The sequence below is a fragment of the Coturnix japonica genome, chromosome 5 (assembly GCF_001577835.2).
Source record: "Coturnix japonica isolate 7356 chromosome 5, Coturnix japonica 2.1, whole genome shotgun sequence".
NCBI classification, from domain to species: domain Eukaryota; kingdom Metazoa; phylum Chordata; class Aves; order Galliformes; family Phasianidae; genus Coturnix; species Coturnix japonica.
In genome coordinates, this window is record NC_029520.1 from 8,614,717 (window position 1) to 8,632,903 (window position 18,187).

At 49.8% G+C, this 18,187-nt stretch overlaps 2 protein-coding genes across 3 annotated transcripts; one reads left to right on the forward strand and one right to left on the reverse strand.

The window, feature by feature from the left end:
- Positions 1 to 8,023, reverse strand: HRAS (HRas proto-oncogene, GTPase). Of its 2 annotated transcripts, XM_032445031.1 has the most exons (5): positions 7,891 to 8,023; positions 4,803 to 4,981; positions 2,568 to 2,727; positions 1,909 to 2,033; positions 1 to 299 (listed from the first exon to the last, which is right to left on the reverse strand). In XM_032445031.1, exons 1-4 carry the CDS (start codon positions 7,999 to 8,001, stop codon positions 1,914 to 1,916), a joined length of 570 nt encoding a protein of 189 aa, XP_032300922.1. In that variant the 5' UTR covers positions 8,002 to 8,023; the 3' UTR covers positions 1 to 299; positions 1,909 to 1,913. The 2 variants fall into 2 exon arrangements, with proteins under 2 accessions (XP_032300922.1, XP_015719229.1); XM_015863743.1 differs by lacking the exon at positions 7,891 to 8,023 and having other exon boundaries at positions 4,803 to 5,131.
- Positions 5,219 to 17,922, forward strand: LOC116653496. The gene is made up of 2 exons (XM_032445030.1): positions 5,219 to 7,298; positions 8,410 to 17,922. Exon 2 carries the CDS (start codon positions 14,482 to 14,484, stop codon positions 15,382 to 15,384), a length of 903 nt encoding a protein of 300 aa, XP_032300921.1. The 5' UTR covers positions 5,219 to 7,298; positions 8,410 to 14,481; the 3' UTR covers positions 15,385 to 17,922.
- The last annotated feature ends 265 nt before the right edge of the window (positions 17,923 to 18,187 follow it).

Here is an 18,187-nt window from a genome sequence, read left to right on the forward strand (position 1 = left end):
TTTGTCGAGACCATCAAATAATAATTTACTGTGATTCAATCTGTGGCTTTGTACAGTTGCCGGGGTTGGAGGAGGCCAAAGGAGGAGAGGATGGGGAAAGAACCAAAAGTCGTCTGCTGCCGGCCTGGGTGATGTGCGAGATAGTCCTTGGAGGGGCTGGCACTCCTCCCGTCCTCTTCTCTCCCTCCCCCTCCGCTCCTCCCCTGAATCCATTTGTTTCTTCCTTCGCATCACCTCTATCCTTGTGCTCTGCACAGCGGACACCTCTCCAAGTCAGGGTCCAGTCAGGGTCCAGTCAGCTGAAACAAGAGGGAGAAGACCTGTTAGCACCCACTGGCTCTCAGAACCACTTGTCGCCACTGCCAACCCTCACGCTTTGGAACAACCCTGCATTTGCCTCCTGGGGCTGCACTGCCCTAAGAAAAAGGCTGTACAATGCTGTATGGCAGGAGCCCCAGCAACAAAATGCATGCCTTCTGGTCTCAAACCTCTCCTGCCCACATGGGGGAATCTGCCACAGTCATAGAAGCATCACAGGATGCCAGTGCATCTCTGTGTGTATTTACATCTCCTCTTCTGCCCCTCTAGGAATCACCCACAGCCGGTAGAAAAAGACAAGGGCAACCCGCTCTATTAGCAGAGAACATGCTATAGAGAACCTCCTTCCCATGGCCAGCCCCTGTTTTGAAGAGGATGTTGCTGCTGGCCACCCTCATGGTGACGGGGACCGGCTCCTGGCAGTCTCTGCACGGGGGCTCAGCCCAGCCCGTGTCCCCACGTGCTGTCAGCTGTGAGCCAGAGCAGGAAATGAGCCCCACGCTCACATCCCTATCCGGAGGAAACGCCACGGAACATCTGGATGTCCTGAACATCTGGAAGTCTCCCTCTGCAGCGATAAGCACTCTAGGCACAGCGCAGCCCCACGGCCCCCGGCTGGCCGGCCTGGGGGAGCATAGGGGTGGAGTGCTCAGCCCATAGGAAGCAAACGCTGCCAGTGCCGCTTGTTTTGAGAACTCTGCTACGCTCGTGGCCTTTTGCCTCCAAAAGCAGTGAAGGCAAAACAGCTGCCCACCTCCTCGCTCCGTGGGATGCTCACAGTCTGTGGAACACAGGCTGTCACTTTAGGACTCCAGCAGTTGTGTGAAGGGACAAAGAGTTAGATGGGGTTATTTGAGATACTCCCCAAATGACATCACCTCAAGGACAATGGCTGTGCAGGCTTTTCTCACAGTCCCTGGCCCTAGGACACAGCCCTCAGGTGTCCCTTATACATCACTCCGGTGCACTCAGTCCTGACTGCCCCATCTCCTCCTTTCCAAAGGAGTGACTGTGCAGACAGACGTCCCCTCAATGTGGAAGCCAACCATATGGGCATTCTCAACATTGCATCAGTTTCAAATATCCCAGGGGATATATCTGACAGGAAGACTCTTCTATTGAACAGAGGGCTTTCACAGTCACATGTATCTGCTTTGGAGCTGTAGGACAGCACAGCTGATGCAGTAGGAGGCAATGTGCTCACAGCTCATCCTCTGAGCTGCTCTAAGGCCAGGCTGGTGCACGTGGTGAGCTGCACACCTGGAGCACCAGCATCACTCCTCTGCAGCATGGGAAGGAGCTTCCCTGGGGACGGCATGACAAAACATGCATTTCTTTCAGTGTTCTGCAGGATTTTGTTCTGCTGAATGAGGGGAAAAAATAATAATAATAAAAAAATCCCTTCCTCCCACACATTTCCTCAGGAAAGTGGGAAAACCTGCCTTACCTTCTGTTTGGACACGAGATGCTATTTCAGTCCCCGTTTTAATTAAGAAATAACCATCGCCGAAGTTGTTTCTGAGGCATGTTTGCAGACGAGCACCCCCACCCTGCTTTCCATACAGCCCATCTCCTGCTTCCAAAACTCACCACAGTCACGATATCACACATTTACAGTTCATGCAGCCAGGGCCACTCTCATCTGGTGGGTTCAGCTTGCGCAGTTTATGCTGACGGATCTCCCGCACTAAGGTATAGAAGGCATCTTCAACGCCCTGCAAGAAACACACAGCGCTTTGCTCCAAGCAGGGCAGGGCAGCGGGGAGAAGCGATGGCTGTGCCAGTCCGTGAGGAGCCCCAGCAATGCCTCCATGCTGCATGGACCAACAGCAGCCTGGGGCTGGGCTGGGGATCGTGCCACATGGATTTATCTCCCAGTGCCATAACTGAACTCGGGCCATCAATCACAGCCTGCATTCAAGGCAAGGCTGCAGCCAGCTCAGAGCTGGGCTTTCTGGCAGCTTCATTCCCAGCATCCTGACAGTGGTAAATCAGTGCCCGTGCTGGCTTGCTCTAATTCATGTTCCCTTCCCAGCTTGCTGCCATGCCAGAGCTGTCAGAGAGACTTACAGCACGCTGGGTAATGAGCAGCTGGAGCGCTGCTTGTCTGGCAGCCCAGCACACAGTCAGCATGGCACTCCCGCCTCTGTCCATCAGGGAAGCTGTGGCTCATCAATCTCCCCCCCATCCTGGGGCTGGGCAACATTCCCCACTCCCAGGCCCTAAGGCTCTCATGTCTCTCCTCCTACCTGTCTGGTTTTGGCCGACGTTTCTATGTAGGGGATCCCGTAACTCCGGGCCAGGTCCTGCGCTTGCCGGGTCTCCACTGTCCGTGCTGGCAGATCACACTTATTCCCAACCAGCACCATGGGCACATCGTCCGAGTCCTTCACCCTCTTGATCTGCTCCCTGCCAGAGGAGGAGATGCCAAAGTGAGGGGAGAAAGGGCACCAGCACAGAGGAAAGGTCACTTCTTCCCCATGAGCTGCTGTGCTACGACACGCCCGGTGCAGGGCTTACAGAAGCACGTGTGCAACCATGGCTCATAAGCAAGTGAACTCCAAAATAGCCAGGGCACCTTTGGAAAAGAAAGCTAAACATACTTCTGCCCTTTCAATGCAGCTGTTTGCTATATTCAGCTTGCAGTTATGGCAGTCTGCATGAAGGCAGCCTCCTAGCGTGGCCCAAGCCAAACAAAGCAGAACGCTCCAGCAGCTACCTGTGCACTATGAACATCTGAGACCAAGTGAGCCCCCGAGTGGGTGAAAGTCACCAGGAAAACACCTGCAAGCAGGGTCTGCTGAGCTGACAGAGCAGCGTTTGGCAGCTGCAGCCTTTCCTGCAGATGCACAGATGCTATTTGCTTCGTTTCAGCTTAGTTCAGTTCACTCAAAGTTGAGAAACCAACTGGGAACCGAAGAAGTAGTAACGGTTCTCCATTCCAACCTGATTTGGAAGGAGGTGGGAGAGGATGAGATCTACTGCTTCTATAATCTTAAGGCCATTACGACCACAAACAATGCACTCTGTTCCCCCATGGCAGATAATAACTTCCTTTGTTTAATACATCACTTAACTTGGGACACAAAACAGCTTTTTTTGCTTATGTAACCAAAACAATTACTGGGGTTTTATTTAACCAATCCACGCACTTTCTTGTTTAAGATTCTGCTTTCTACATTTTACTTCAATTCCAATTTCCATCCCGAAGCAGCTGGATAGTGTCAAAAAAAAACCAAAAACGCCCCAACAACAAAAAAACATCCCACAATCATCTCTTTTTAATACAGTAGGACACAGAAATGAGGTCTGAATATATGTTGGCTATGCCATAAAGCCACTTAGATGTTCGATGTAACATCCTGACCAGCAGACCCCGGCACTAAATTTAGTGCACACTGCTACACTTAGCTGAAAAGAGATACCTCCTAATGGCTCCGAACCAGCCAGAGTGAGTTGTTCTCTGGGGAAAATTATTCTAAAAGTGCAAATGCAAAGAGCACATGTGGAACGAGATTAAAGCTGGTGATTTACATCATGATTAAAACCGGGGCTTGAAATCGAGCCATCTTCTTGAGTGATTCACAGGCACCAGCCCCAGCACAAGGCAGTGGGATGAATGCTACCAAATCCCTCAGGTGCTTCAGGAAAATCCCATCCTTTGTCCTACAGTTCAGCTCGAACAAGCCAAATTAGTCCAAGGCACGCAGTTACCGTGCCAAACACGCCTGTCAGCTCTGAGTAAGGCAGGGCTGTATCTGTGCTGGGAGCTGCAGGATGCCTTGAGAGCTGTGATTGCTGCTGCCCATCAACCTCCGAATGAGATCCCTGTTCCCCACTTCCAGCACCGGGCAGGGCTGGCTCAGGTGGCAGGGAAGCAGGCACTGGCGGAAGCTGCAGTGAGTCATTTCCTACACTGCTCTCAACCCCTCGGGCTGGCTCCAGGCACGTGTCAAGGCAGGACTGGAATAGCGGGGGCTGCTGCAATCAGGGCTGGGCTGGGCAGGGCTCAGGGTGATCAGTGGGGTGAAATGGGATGCCACATGCCAGTGGAGTCTCTCTGGCAAGCTTTAATGATGGGGCACGCAGTCCCTCAGAAGGCAGGGGAAGCAGTAGCCCAGAGGCACATTTTCATATAGCTCCTCAGAGCAAGCAGGTTGATGCCTGCAAGCCACCCCACGCATCCTTTGCAGAGCAGAAGTTGCTGAGATCAATTTCAGTAGCAAAGCAATTCCATTAATTAGAGAGGGAAGGGAGGGGGTCGTAAAGGATCATCTCTCCCTTTAGTCACCATAAACACTTAAACATTACATTACCGAGTCCCCGGGGACCACAAGCAATCCCTTTGGATGGCTTTTATTGGAGTCACTGACATCAGCCGTCTGCCGGGCCTGTTCCCCGGGGGGCAGCTGCTCACACTAATTGTCTGTGTGGGCAGCATTGATCGAAGAGTGAAGGCGGGGGGGAGCAGCAGAGATGCTCACCTGTACTGGTGGATGTCCTCAAAGGACTTGGTGTTGTTAATGGCAAAGACGCACAGGAATCCTTCCCCTGTTCTCATGTACTGGTCTCGCATGGCACTGTACTCCTCCTGCCCCGCCGTATCCAGGATGTCCAGCAAACACGTCTCCCCATCGATGACAACCTGCTTCCTGTACGAATCCTGCCAAGGGACAGAGAGAGAGAAGGTCAGCCAGGAGGCCTGATGCAGGGTGATCCTGCGACAAGCCAGCAGTGCTGCTGGGTGCTGGGAAGGCTTTCGGCACTTGGTCCTACAGCTCTGGGCACTGCATCCCATTCTGAGGGGCTGGAAGAAGGCACACACAAAGGGAGGCTGCTGGCAACCATCAGTGATCTGTGGGCCGGCAGGTGCTTAAGACCACCTGGAATTGCAGCATCCCTGACATGGAGTGGGCACTGGGGGCAGTCACAACCAGAGAGGGGGCAAACTGGGCGTGATGGTGAACCTCTTGCTGTTGTTTGAACACGAAAAAAAACAAAGCAGGCTGCAAGGAGGGTGTTTCCAACAGCCAGTCTGTGCCCAGAAGGGCTCTGGGAAGGGTGAGGAGCACCCTGGCAGGTCTTTGAAGCTGTGTGTTTCCCTGCAGTGAGATGATTATAACTTATTGCATGCATGAAGAGGCCCGGAAAGCACCGAGTGCTCTCCCAGGGTCTTCCCCAAAGGTCTCCCAAACACAGCTCTCAACAGCCAGACATCAGCTACAACATGGTCACTCCAACTCCCAGCCAGAGAACAAAGCTGAAACCAAAGGTGTGAAAAATACACAGGTGTGCTGTGACAGAGCAGTGACAATGTTATCAAATGAGTTTTGCCCCTAACAAATAGCCCCAAAGATGACAACAGACATGGCAAAAGTCACTAACAGACTGGCAGCAGTGTGGGAAGGGAGCACAGATTCTGCCCTTTGTTCACTGCCACATAAACAGCAGCCTCCAGGACTCACTAAAGCCTTTCTCCTCCTTGCAGAAAGCACCCTGAGATCAGCCAAGACAGGATCTGCTCCACCTCGACCTTCTCAGCAGTCTATTACCCCATCCTTAGCCACCGCGCTTCTATCTACACAGGAAGCCCTAGCAGCTCTGGGATTGGGCAGCTCGCCATGCAATCCTCATTACCCTGTCTGTAATTAAGTGATCTCTCCACCACCATTTTCAGCCACCTCCCTGGTGCTAGGCAGTGCTGCAGAGGGCAGACCGTGCGTGTCTGTCTGCTATGCACATCCGCCACTACTCCCTCCCCTCCCTACACTCCAGCTCGCATCCAGAGGACGAGTGTCTCAGCACACATGTTCACATGTAATTGCCAAGTCCCTGCTTATGGGAGGTCTCACAGCCAGACAGCACACGTAGAGAAGTGACCCCACACTGTCCTGAGGATGCTGGCACCTCACTCCCCCTGCTGGGCTCGAGATCTCACAGATCCTTTTCCAGCAGATTAATTTGAATGGGCACAGTGTTAAAAGGTGAGCCAGAGACTGCAGGTGTTGGGACAGGACACTGGGGACAGAACGGTCTGACACGACTACAGGTGAAGAACACAGGAGGGAAGATGAGAGAGGAAGGAGGCAGCTGGCTCCTTAAGCAAGGTGCAACACTGAGACTCAGGAGCCTTAAAATAAACTCCAGGCTCTGCTATGGACTCTCTAGGTGACCTTGCCAAATGACGTAATAGCAAGTGCCTTTAAGCGCTTTTCTTCTTCCCATCTGTAGGATAATAAGACCACTTCAGCCCTTCTACCCAGACTTGCTTTGCTTGTTTATTTAAGTGGTGAGCTCTTCAGGGTGGGGACTGCACATACAACACTTACCAGAATAGATTTCTGACCCCAGCGGGGACCTTTTAGGCATTATGATAATAATAACAACTGCAGTAACCACAGCTGTATTTATACACATCTGGTAGAGACTGCTCCAGGACTGCAGGCAGGGAGGTTATTGTCTGAGAGGCGTGACAGAGCTGCGAGTTGCATTCCCAGGGGAACCTACTCCTCTCACAGAGCAGGGCAGGAGTGGCCAGGAGCCGTACTGAGAACACAGCACCGTGCAGATCTCTCCCGGAACGAGGAATAAGTCACGCAGCGGGTAATTAGCATCACTCCAGCAGTGATGGAACAGCAAAAGCAGCTTGATAATTGACTGTGTTTTAAAAAGGTAAAGAGAAAAATCTTTGTTGCTTCTGTTTGTAACGTGGAAAACTGGATTCTGAATGCTGAACCTCTTCTACACAGCCTACAGAAGTGTGAGCTGCTGTGGAAATGCCAAGTCACAGCTTGAGCCAGTGACTGAGCACCTGGTGGGAAGGCAGAGCCAACCCAGGGGAGATCAGGTGTCTGCAATGTACCTGAGTGATTGGAAGGGGGGCAGCCAGGATCCACCCCTTCCCAGACCTCATTTAAGGGCTGGCAGTGGAAGTAAGGGGATCTTGCTGGAGATCCCTGTGTACCTGAGGCTTTTTGAAGGTAAGCAGCTTCTTTCCTTTATTTCTGTGTTATTGGCTGTTACATTTGAACAAGTGCTTACTTGAGGTAGCCTAGGGCCTTGCTACTCAGTTGTTATTGTTGTGCTTCCCACCATGTTACAGTGTTACACAGGCACTTGGCTGATTCTCCAGGTGGGCATGGGACATGGCAGGTCCCTGCTGTCTCAAAAGATCCATCCCTCACTCCTTGCAATGGAGGGTGTGCAGAACCAACCTTGTCAGCACGGCCCCTTTTCTCTGCTTCCTGATGGAGGATGAACTCATGATGGAGGATGAACTCATCATGCCCTAGAGGAGGGCAGAGATTTGCAGCTCAAGGGAAACTACAGAAAAGCACTCCCTGTTCTCCTTTCCCTGAGCTATTTCATGAGGCCTGCAAGCCCTAGGGAAGAACCACAGCACTGGTCTTCCTGCTGTAGAGCAAATCCATAACCAAGTGTTAGGTAGCCTAAAGAAAATCCATGAGAGGAATATCCCCAATTAAGTTCAGTCCTGAGACCAACCCAAGCACACTTAGGCTTGCAGCAGAGTGCAAAAGAGCAATAACAAAACGTGTAGATGGAACTGCTTACCTCTATTGTGGGGTCATACTCATCCACAAAGTGGTTCTGAATGAGCTGTATTGTCAAGGCGCTCTTGCCGACACCTCCAGCTCCCACTACCACCAGCTTGTACTCGGTCATCTTCCAGCTGACCCCAGCTCAGGGCCTCCCGGAGCACCACCACCTGAGGGGAGAAATACAGCCACCATGTTAGGAGAGTGAGAAGCACGAACCAGTGGCTGGGAAAGGCAGAAAGATGGGCATCCATGTACTTTAAACACGAGTTTGCTCTAGCTTTGAAATTTCTTCCTGTGAGGCATTCTGCTCCAGTACTGCCTTGACCTCCCAGCCCAAGCTCACAGATATACCCTGCTGCTAAATGGTGAGACAGAGGTGGTGGGATGACCCAAAGGTCAAGGGCTTTTTTTGTATGTTCCTCCTTCAGTACATTGACTACCCTGGAAAACAGAGACAATTATATTTATATATACTCTGTCGCCCTGTGTTGTGCCTCCAGAATGCACTGCCTCTTATGATCCCATTCTCTAGGGTCTCAAATGTGAAATGACCTCACCTAAACCATGAAGCTTGCTATAAAATTACAGCAAAGAGCTGCAGCATCCAGAGCTGTTTCACCCAATATCCTCCACGCTGGCAAAGGTTACTTCAAAACAGGGGAAGAACTGAATACAGAACTGTGCCCAGTGTGTAACTCTGACTCTCTACAGTCCTTCAGACTGCCAGTCTGGATGCATCCTGCGTGACATGATGCATGGGAATATATAAGAGATGGAAGTGGTAGGTAAGGAAACCGAAGAGAAGGCTGCGTAAATGAGAAGTAAACCTTTAAATTTCAGCTCCCCTTCTACTGAGAAAGAGGAACTTCAACTTGGAGCTTGCGAGAGGATGATTACAAAACCCTGAAGGCTTGAACAGAAATCCCCCTGAACTTACCAACCATTACAAAGAGATCTATCTTGCAAATTCAAATTGAGAGAGAAACAAAAAGCTATAACTGCTCTGGGAAAGGCTGTGAAGAGCAGGGATCCTAGCAGCTCAAAACTCAGCAGAGAGATTTTAAGAAGGTGTATTTAAAAACATTAAGGCTGAAGGGTGGTTCCTGGCCATCTCTAGTCATGCTGCTGGTAAAGCAAATAACCAGGAAGGGGCACTGTCTTTTGAGCAGCAGACAAGCATTCAGAAGAGGCTGCATGCTCAGCTCGGAGCCCTGGGAGCTCAGTATTTCACATCAGATGATGCCTAGTAGCGTGATAATGCTGGCAGGAGCTGCTGCATCTCCTGGAAGATGAGCTTTGTTTAGGCGGTTGGTACATGGTGTTCCTGCAATGGGCACTCTGCATCCAGCCCGTGTCTGCAGCTACTGAATTTGCTAACGCAGCAAAGATTTAATCTAAAGTAGGGCAGAACTTTCTGACTTCAATCCCCATCTGACTGCAACCTTAAACCACTCAGACAGTTCAATCACCCGCCTGGGCTGGGGCAGTCAGATACAGCCACTGCCTGTCAAAGCCCTTTTCTCAGCTGCTATCTCAGTGTCAGGAAGACAAAGAAAGATCATGTCCTTTCCAGCACTCAGGATCTTGGGGAAAAGCAAGGAAATGGCTGCAAAAGAGCAAGCAGAGCACAAACAGGGGAGACCTCTGGTCCCACGCTGATGCCCTTCTCTGCTGCTAGAGAAGCTGGGGAGAAAAAAAAGTGCAAAAAATGAGATACCTCAGGTCCATGACTTCCCAGAGAAGTTTCATGGAGCTCTGTTCTTGAGGCCAGGGAAGAGATTTGTCAGGAGCCATACGGCATCACGTGGCAGAGGGTCAGGCTCTAAAAGCTAAGAGAGGTTTCCAGCTTAAGAGTTCTCTTATCCCTTTTTTTTTTTTTTTTTTTTTTTTTCCCTGGGAGCAGCTCCCAGGTAGTTTTGCTGAAGAGCAAGTCTGAAAGTCAGCTCACCACTCAACAGATACCCCAGCAGTCACAGCCTTCTTCCTTGTGTGTTGTGCAAGTGGATGGGACAACTGAAACTGCAGATGTAACTGCCGTGATCTCTAACTACAGTGGGAAGTTCTGTCCTTCTGAAAGTGCCTGGCTTCAACTTATCTGCAGGGAGGTTTTCTAGTGAATTAGAGATCAATGCAGCACTGAACAAGCTGACCTGTGTGCATGTAGTACAAAACAAAGTATATGAACATGAGCTCTGCAGCTTTAGCATTCACTGACTCCCACCACACCCAGAGGATGCTGGCAGTGATGAGATTGCTGTTGGAGAGATGGTAGCAGACATCCTCAGTCATCCCACACTAGTGTTGGATGTGCCGGATGGGGATGTGCAGCCTGGCCATTGCTGTGAAAGCTTTTTCTGATGTGAGAATTTGCAGAGGAGGAAAAACGAGTTTGCATTTCTCAGCAGCTGAAGTAGAGCCCAAACAGAACTGACCAAAAAATAACAGAGGAAAACGCAAAAGAATAGCTTCCCAGTCTCACACTAAGCAAGAACAGTGGTCTGCATGACTAACCAGGTTGCTCCCTGGTGTTTTACCCTCCTAACCAGACGAACCACCTCTGTGGTGCCCAGCATCGTTCCCAGCAGCCAGATCCCCTTAAAGCTGTGCCAGGCAGTCCAACAAAAGGCTCAGCAGGATGCCACTGCCAGGAGCTGTTCAGCACTGTCTGGGAACAGGAGGGCTGGGGTCTGAGTGCCAAGTCAACAGCCCTAGCATGGAGCTGGAGCTGCTGCTGTATTTCCTGACCTCGTGGATTTTCTCCCATAGAGAGAGGGCTCCTGGCTCCCATTCAAAGCTGTCTAGGAAAGCTGAGTGCTTCCGCCTGGCAGCACAGCTGCTCCCAGCCCAGTAGCCCATGAGTCCTCCCCCGACGTTGTGGATTTCCCAGGCAGCAGGAGCCACACAGCTTCAGGAAACAAGAACCATCTGCCAGCCTCACAGGGGAAGCAGGGAGAGCAAGCGCCTCACCCCAGCCTGGCTCCCAGCAGGCAATCGCGTCCCATCTCTGCGAGCATGAGGGGATGGAGACCGTGCTGCAGGCAGATGGCACAGCCCTGAAACTACTGTGCTGTGTGTGCCAGCCAGCACCCAGCTTTGGCTTCAGGAGCAATGATCGAGGTGCTTGGTGCAAGCTCTCCCAGTGAAGAGACTGAGCAGCACTTTCAGACCTAAAGCCTAGAGGCTATGAATGCTCCTTAGAATCCAAGCTAAGTCTCAGCTTTTCTGCAGAGAACAACCTGATGTCCTGCACAGCCCCTGTTCTCAAGCAGGAAGCTGTATCAGCAGAAGGAGAGGTAGTTCTGGGGACCTGACTCTGATGATTACAGCTGAATTCAGTGCAAAGCTGGGACAGCACAGAGAAATCTCCAGAAAGTCACCTGACACAAGCAGAGATGAGTGCAGCTAAGTCTCTTGAATTCCTCATGACATCTCATGTCAGGTGTCAAGCAAAAGGGACATGAAGTGGCTTCCCAATGCATTCACTGATAAGGAGGCTCTCACATCCTTCAAATAGGATCTCACTGGAGGAGCTTCCTCTGCTTTCTTCCTTTCCTTCTATTGCTTTGCTGTATACCTTAGGTGGATGCCATCCAAGTAAACAAGCCAAGAGACAGGCATTTGTGCAGCACTGCTACAGAAGGTAACCATGATGGAGATTTTAGAAATGTTACTTATTACTGAACAGTTACACTCTACCTGTCAACAGGGAGTCCATTGAAAGACATAGGATATCAGTTCCACCTCAGCAAACATCTTTGAGTAGCACTCACTGTGCATCCTTTCTTCCAAAAGCCTCGTCCACAAGAACTAAGGAATGATTAGACCGAAAATGCAATTCAGAAAATCTACTCTGACAAGGCAAACCTTGCTGTCTCACTCTTGCCACTACTCTGATTCCTCTGTTTGCTTGTACCAGTGTTACAAAATACAGCCTCTGCAGGGGCTCAATGAACTTCTCGAGCAGTTTGAAATGACAGCTCTTGTTTCTTCTCAAGGGTCAAAACACTGACATTCTCAGCGACCTGCCCAGCCTGGAAGATGGTAGGAAAATGAAGCTGGCAAGCTAATGCTCTGGTATGAATCACAGCCTATCCACAGTGCTTTGTTTTCATTTACTTGATGCTTTTTAAATTAATGAAGAAGCGGGCTGCAAATCTAACACAGTGTGCTTGGCTGTTGGCTTGCTGGCTTCATACTCACAAGCTCAGACAACATGGCCCCCAGATGAAGAGAGGGATGCCAAAGATGTCACAACAGTTGCAAGTGGTGACCCTGCTTTGGAGAAGCAACAAATGTCCTCCATTAGAAGTTCATGAGCATGCATGAAATAGCTTTGCACAACTCCTCTAACCAGGGACCACTCAACCACAAAGAACCTCTGACGTCCCCACTCCTCCTTCACCATCACACTGACAATATCTCCCAGGCAATGCTGCCCCTTCGGCCATCAGTGCTGTGCCAGGAAGGGGGCAGATGGCAGCAGGCAGTGCCCAGTTCCACCATCACACAAGCCAGAACAGACATGAAGACAAAGGAAATGAGATGACGCCTTCCCCGCCAAATCCACTGCCAGTTTTCTGGTCTGCACTTCAGCTGCTCACGCTGCACCCTGCCTGATGGCTTTATTTAATAAAGGCAGCAGCAGTGCATCACCTGCTGTTGGCTGTACGCTGCTCTGACTCTGCAGTTCTCCCTCAACCTCTCGAGCTGCAAGTTCACTGAAGTACTTTGTTGACAACTTACTTTGTAAGGAAAACATTGGGGAATCACAACTCTGCCTAGTGGCTTTATTAAGCTACCAGAAACAGTAACAACCTGCATAAACATCAATAATGCACCAGCTGTCCAAGAGTTTCTCTCTGAATCAATTCTCCATGAAGAAATTGTATCCTAGCTATCAGGGGCCATCAAAATGATAACATTCAACAGAAAGATCAGCAGGTTCCTTATCTCAGGAGCTTATAAACATCACCAATCTGTAATACAGCACTGCAGCTTGTCCCCAAGGAATGCTCAGTGCAGAAAGTAGCACTTGCCACGAGCCGATCACCAGCATTTCTGATCTTGGTCTGAGTGTGAGAACAGGTTTCCTTAATTTCTGATTATATTTGCATGTGCTGGCAAGGGGGAACTTCCAGCAGTGGATGAAACCAAGTGCACTTGGGCTGCTCACATCCATGTCTCCAGCATGCTGTCAGGTGATGTAATGTGCTTGCAGTTTGTGGTGGGATCTTACTTTCCATTGTTACTGCCTGATAACAGGGTGGGATTACAAAGGATCATAGAATCATTAAGGCTGGAAAAGACCACTAAGGTCACCAGGTCCAACCACCAACCCATTCCCACCATGCCCACCTGACCATGTCCCTCAGTGCCTCAACTCCAAGGTTCTCATACACCTCCATGCTGTTGTTCCACAGTGGCCTGGTCCACTTGGTGACTTGTGGAAGCTTCAATGCAATGTACTACTTGCTGGTGAAGAGAAAGCGGCAATGCTGGAGTGCAGCCTCTCCCAACACCCTCCAGTGTCCCCATCTCACTGGGGCAGCAGCCTGGCTCCTTGCTGCCTGCGCAAGGGGTTGCTGCAGCAGTGATGGAAGGGACAAATGTAGGTATTTACCCCTAACCACTGAGCCAGCCACTGCTAGAGCAGGGGTTGCTGTCAATGTGCAGAAACGCCATCCTCCTTATCCTACGGACTAGCCATAGCCATGCAAAGGGACAGGCTCAACCTCATAATCAGTAGCAAAGCCAGGAACTAAACTCAGACAAGTGACTTTCAATCCAGGGTCTTAACAGGAGACAAAAAGCTCCGTGTGTAGGTTTTGGATGGGAAAGCCGTTGGTTCCCTGCCGGGTCTTTGTGTTCGGCTGTCAGAGCTGACAGCTCCCCTGCCGAGCTGAGCTTCCATGTGCAGAGATGTTTGGAGAGGCAGAGCAAATCAAGTGGGAAAGCCCAAACTGCTCTCCAATTATCCTAATGAAATCACAACTGTGTCACAAGCGCGGGGAGGGCGCAGAGATGCTCCAAAGCACAGACCCAGTGGAAAAACAAGAAGAGAGCAGCTGCCACAGGAATGGCTGTGACACAACAGCACTGAAAATCCAAGGGCAGAGCTCAGTGTGCTTGGGGAGGTCACAGACAGCATTCTGGAAGGACCCACTCTGTGTTTTGGCACAAGTTTGATGCAGGTTTACATCAGGACTGTTCTCTGGCCCTATCACTTCCATGCGACAACAAACTGTACCACACGTTCAAGAACTGCATTCTCCCTCCTCTCTCACCCCACCCTTCCCCATTCCTCCCAGACAACTGCTGACAGGGAAAAGTTAAGAAGCCAGTTTCAAGAAACACTTACAAGCCATAATTCATTAGAAAAACTTGCAGCAGAATGTGGCTGGTTGTTCAGCTTTCTGCTCACTTCAAAGCCTGATGCATATGAACTTTCAGAGCAAACGGACAAGGAAACAAGGTAGCTGGAGCTGGGAAGTTGCAGGAATTGTTTTGATATTACTTCTCAATTTAAAAAAATAATTAAATCATGGAAAAAGAGCCTTTTTAAAAGGCCAGTTCTTGAGCAGGATAGTAATAGGAGAGTATCATTATGCTTTGGCCTCCAGGAACAAAGCAATACGTGAAGCAGACACCTCACCTTGCCAGAGCTATAGCAGCAGAACAGTCCGGACAGAGAGCGGGTGAGAAGGACAGGAGCCTGCTGATCAGCAGCAGAAAAGGAGAGGAAGGAATGGACTGGGAGACAGTGGGAGGCCACACACCCCCAGATTCACTCACCCTCTGGATGGCTTACTGGCCCTGCAGAGAAACAGGGTCCTCGGTTCTGGGGATGGCTCAAGTCCCCCTGGAAGGAGAGGAAACACAAAGGAGTGAGCAACGACAATGCCCTGGCTGTGCAGAGAATATCTTTACATTGAGCCTATTCTGGATTAAGAACAGGGCTCAGCATCCACACTTTGGTGTGGCCGATGACCCACCCTTCCCTACCAATACCCACACGCTGCTTCCCCTGCCACTCACCCAGCGCCCGACTATTTTCGGCTCAGGGGATTTCCTGGGCCTGGCACAGCCTGTCTGTTTAGCAACCCTCAAAAGAAATCTTTTCCAAGGGCTTGTCCAGCCTCCCCTTGAACCCACAGAAGCTTCAAACCCACATCATAATTTGGCAAGGATCTCACAGGTCTGCTCCCCAAGCAGCAAGAAACAATCACTCTTGTTAGAGCACAACCTGGCTCCACTGGGCAGTCAGTCCCCACCTTCTCTCACACAATACCACACGCTGCTAATCACATCCTCCAAAGTTCTATCTTTCCCAGAGAACTGTGGCTTACAGCCTTTTCTCCCCCCATTTTTTAAGACAGGGCAGAGCAGCACAGCTGCAATAGTCTCCTCTTTGCTGCAAGTATGGGAGCAAAGGGATCACCTCCTGTGGCATGAGGGAACAAGAGTGAGTTCCCTTCTTGCCTTTTCATTCCCAAGGGGACATCAATAAAAGCTGCCCTTGCAGCTCATTCAAACACGGAGCCCAAAGGAACAGCTTGAGCGACCCTGAACAGACAAAATCAGATATTTCCAGAGTGTCTCCTTGATTAGTAAGCCACTTAATTTATGTGATCAAATATAATGATCATCCCTCTGCATTCATTTAGCCCTTGCAGAGCTTTTGCAGGCACAAGCCCTTGTTTAGCAGCAGAGCTGAGAGAAGAAAGAAGGTACCGCAGCAAAATCAAATCTGCTTTAGCAAATCTATGGGAAGGAGGCAGGGAAAATGCAAGTGAGGGTGCATGCTGGGGGGCCAAGCAGGCAGCTGGGAAGAGATAAAGGGAAGCAAGCAGGCAGCTGCTGCTGTGCCCCCCTTCTCCTCCCCTTCCCTCTGGGGCACACTATTAACACGGTGACACAATGCTGTCCCAGCCGCACTGCTAGCAAGCATGAATATGCATCAGACATCATGCAGCAGAGTCTGGTGCACGCTGCTGATTTATAGGACAGCTAAACAAACCCCTTCCACCCAGCACACGGCCACCGTGCTCTGCAGAGATAACACTGCCCTACAGATCAGCAAGGTGGGTGCTGAGCAGAGAGCTCAGACAGCTCTGAATGCAGCCGCCTGACAGCCGAGGTGGATGGGTCTGCAGGCAGGCAGAGCCCACCAGTGACGAGCATGCAGTACCAAGCAACTATCACATAACAGCATTTTGACAGAGAGACAAAGAGGTCCAAAGGTTAAGGTGTGAGATCCATGTTTGGATTAGGAGATCTCCCTGCTGGGAAGGGAGGATTCTCCCTCTTTTGGCTGCGGAATGCAGGATAAAGAGACACAGGGTCTCCATCCAGCCTCCTCCAACCCCAGCAGGGTTTGGTCCTGCAGCTATCCCATCCCCTGAGAACCAGGGACCAAGGAAGTAACTTCATTCTGCAGCGAGGAATCCATAGCAATGAAGTGAGACACCTTGGGGAGGGCAATCTGCTGAACAAAAAGATAGGTAAGTTGCCTGGCAAAATTAGCACAGAGCATAACATGCTCGGCACAAGCATGATGTTATTCACATTAGCAAAATGAAGGAGGAAGCAAGAGGGCTAAAGCACTGATCTTAATCGGCACTGTCAAATTTCACACACACAAGGACCAGCATGCTTGCTTTCTCTGTCTTATTAATTATCAGCATAGGCAATCACACCTAAAAAGAGAAAAAAAAAGAACAGAAGGACTTTTGGATCCCAGCACATGAAGTTCCTTGGGACAGTATAAGCAATGTCAGAGCATCGAAGGTGTTGCGGGATTCTTGTGGATCTCCAAAATGATCTTTTTCTCTTTTCCTCTTTGCAGTGGAAACCAAACCCAGCACCGCTGGGAGTTCTCCAAACAAGAAAAAGGATTCTTATACCAAAGTTTCAACTTAGATTTTGTCCTTTATTTAGCTCTGGTATCTCTGCCATCCAGTCAGCAGTAAAATCATCATCTTCTGAAGCCATGGCAAAAATCATCATCACTCCAGTGAAGCCACTAAAGCCAAGATAGTCAATACTGAGTGAGAACCTGACTTGATTTGTTTTAATTTTCAACACTTGGAGCACTTAAGCCTCTCAGCACCTGCATACAGAAGCAAGGTAGACCCTCACATCTTCTGGGAAATGAAGGACTAGAAAGACACCTTCATTCAGCCTGGAGGCACAGTGAAAGCCAGCAGACCTTTCAAGACCATGAGGGCACTTCTCAGAGTTAACAACAAACAACAGAAAGCTGGGTTTTCTCCCCCAGGAAAGAAAAAGAAAGCAAGAAAATGAGCTGATGTGAACTGCTGCTGCTGAAAACATGACCCGGACTCACCCAATGAGGCATGCTTCCTTGCTCCTGTCACGACACGATCTGTCTTGTGAGACTCACGTTGGGCTCAGAAATTACTCATCAGATATGGAAATGAGTCCTCTAAGGAATCAGTCAGTGAGAACAATCACAAAGTCTTTGCTTTTGAACAAACGGAAAGAGTTCGGGCTTGGGGATATGCTTTGCTCATTTTAAAGTGAATGGAGAAGAACCAAACTATCTACAGCTGGGGGCTCTACTTTATGGATCCATTTCTCTTCCAATGTTTGTTAGAAGGACACAGCGCTTCTTCCTTGGCAAATAAGAATAACTTCAGAGATTAGGACTGAGCTGTGATTTTTTAAGGTCTTGCCAGTATTGGTAGTGAAGACACTAATCACTAGCAAGGTCAGGGAAGCAATGATGTCCTGGTGGAGACTCCCTGCTTCATCTGGCAGCAGCAGACTTCACCAGTACTACTCCTCAGGGCTCTTGAAGGCAATCAGAGCAATCTGTCATGCAGAGACATTATTCACACCTAACTGGAATTAAACTGCTTCTTATTCCCTCTTTAAATCCACCCTTCTTTTCAGAAAGCAGCTCCCTGAGGACCAAGTCTGTCCAAAGAACCTTCAAGGCCACGGTGTGGTACAGGGGGTACAATTCCTACATAGCTCTCATGGTTCCCACACAGGAACTTCAACTGAAACATTAACAAAAAAAGAAAAAGAATTGAATGTTTGCTAAAAGCTTTTTTAAATAGAAGAAGCCCACAGAAAGCCACCAGCTTGCATGTCAAACAAGCTAACTTTAACTTGAAATGCTACTTGAGCAAAAATAGATGCTGCGCTGTTCTGCAGAGTGAATATATTAATGGAAGAGGAAAATTCATGCTGGAACAGCAGGGAAAGCACTGAGCTCTGAAAGCTGGAGCTTGTCAACTGACCCTCAAAATCCATCCTCACAAATGGTTTCTCTGTTCTGACTT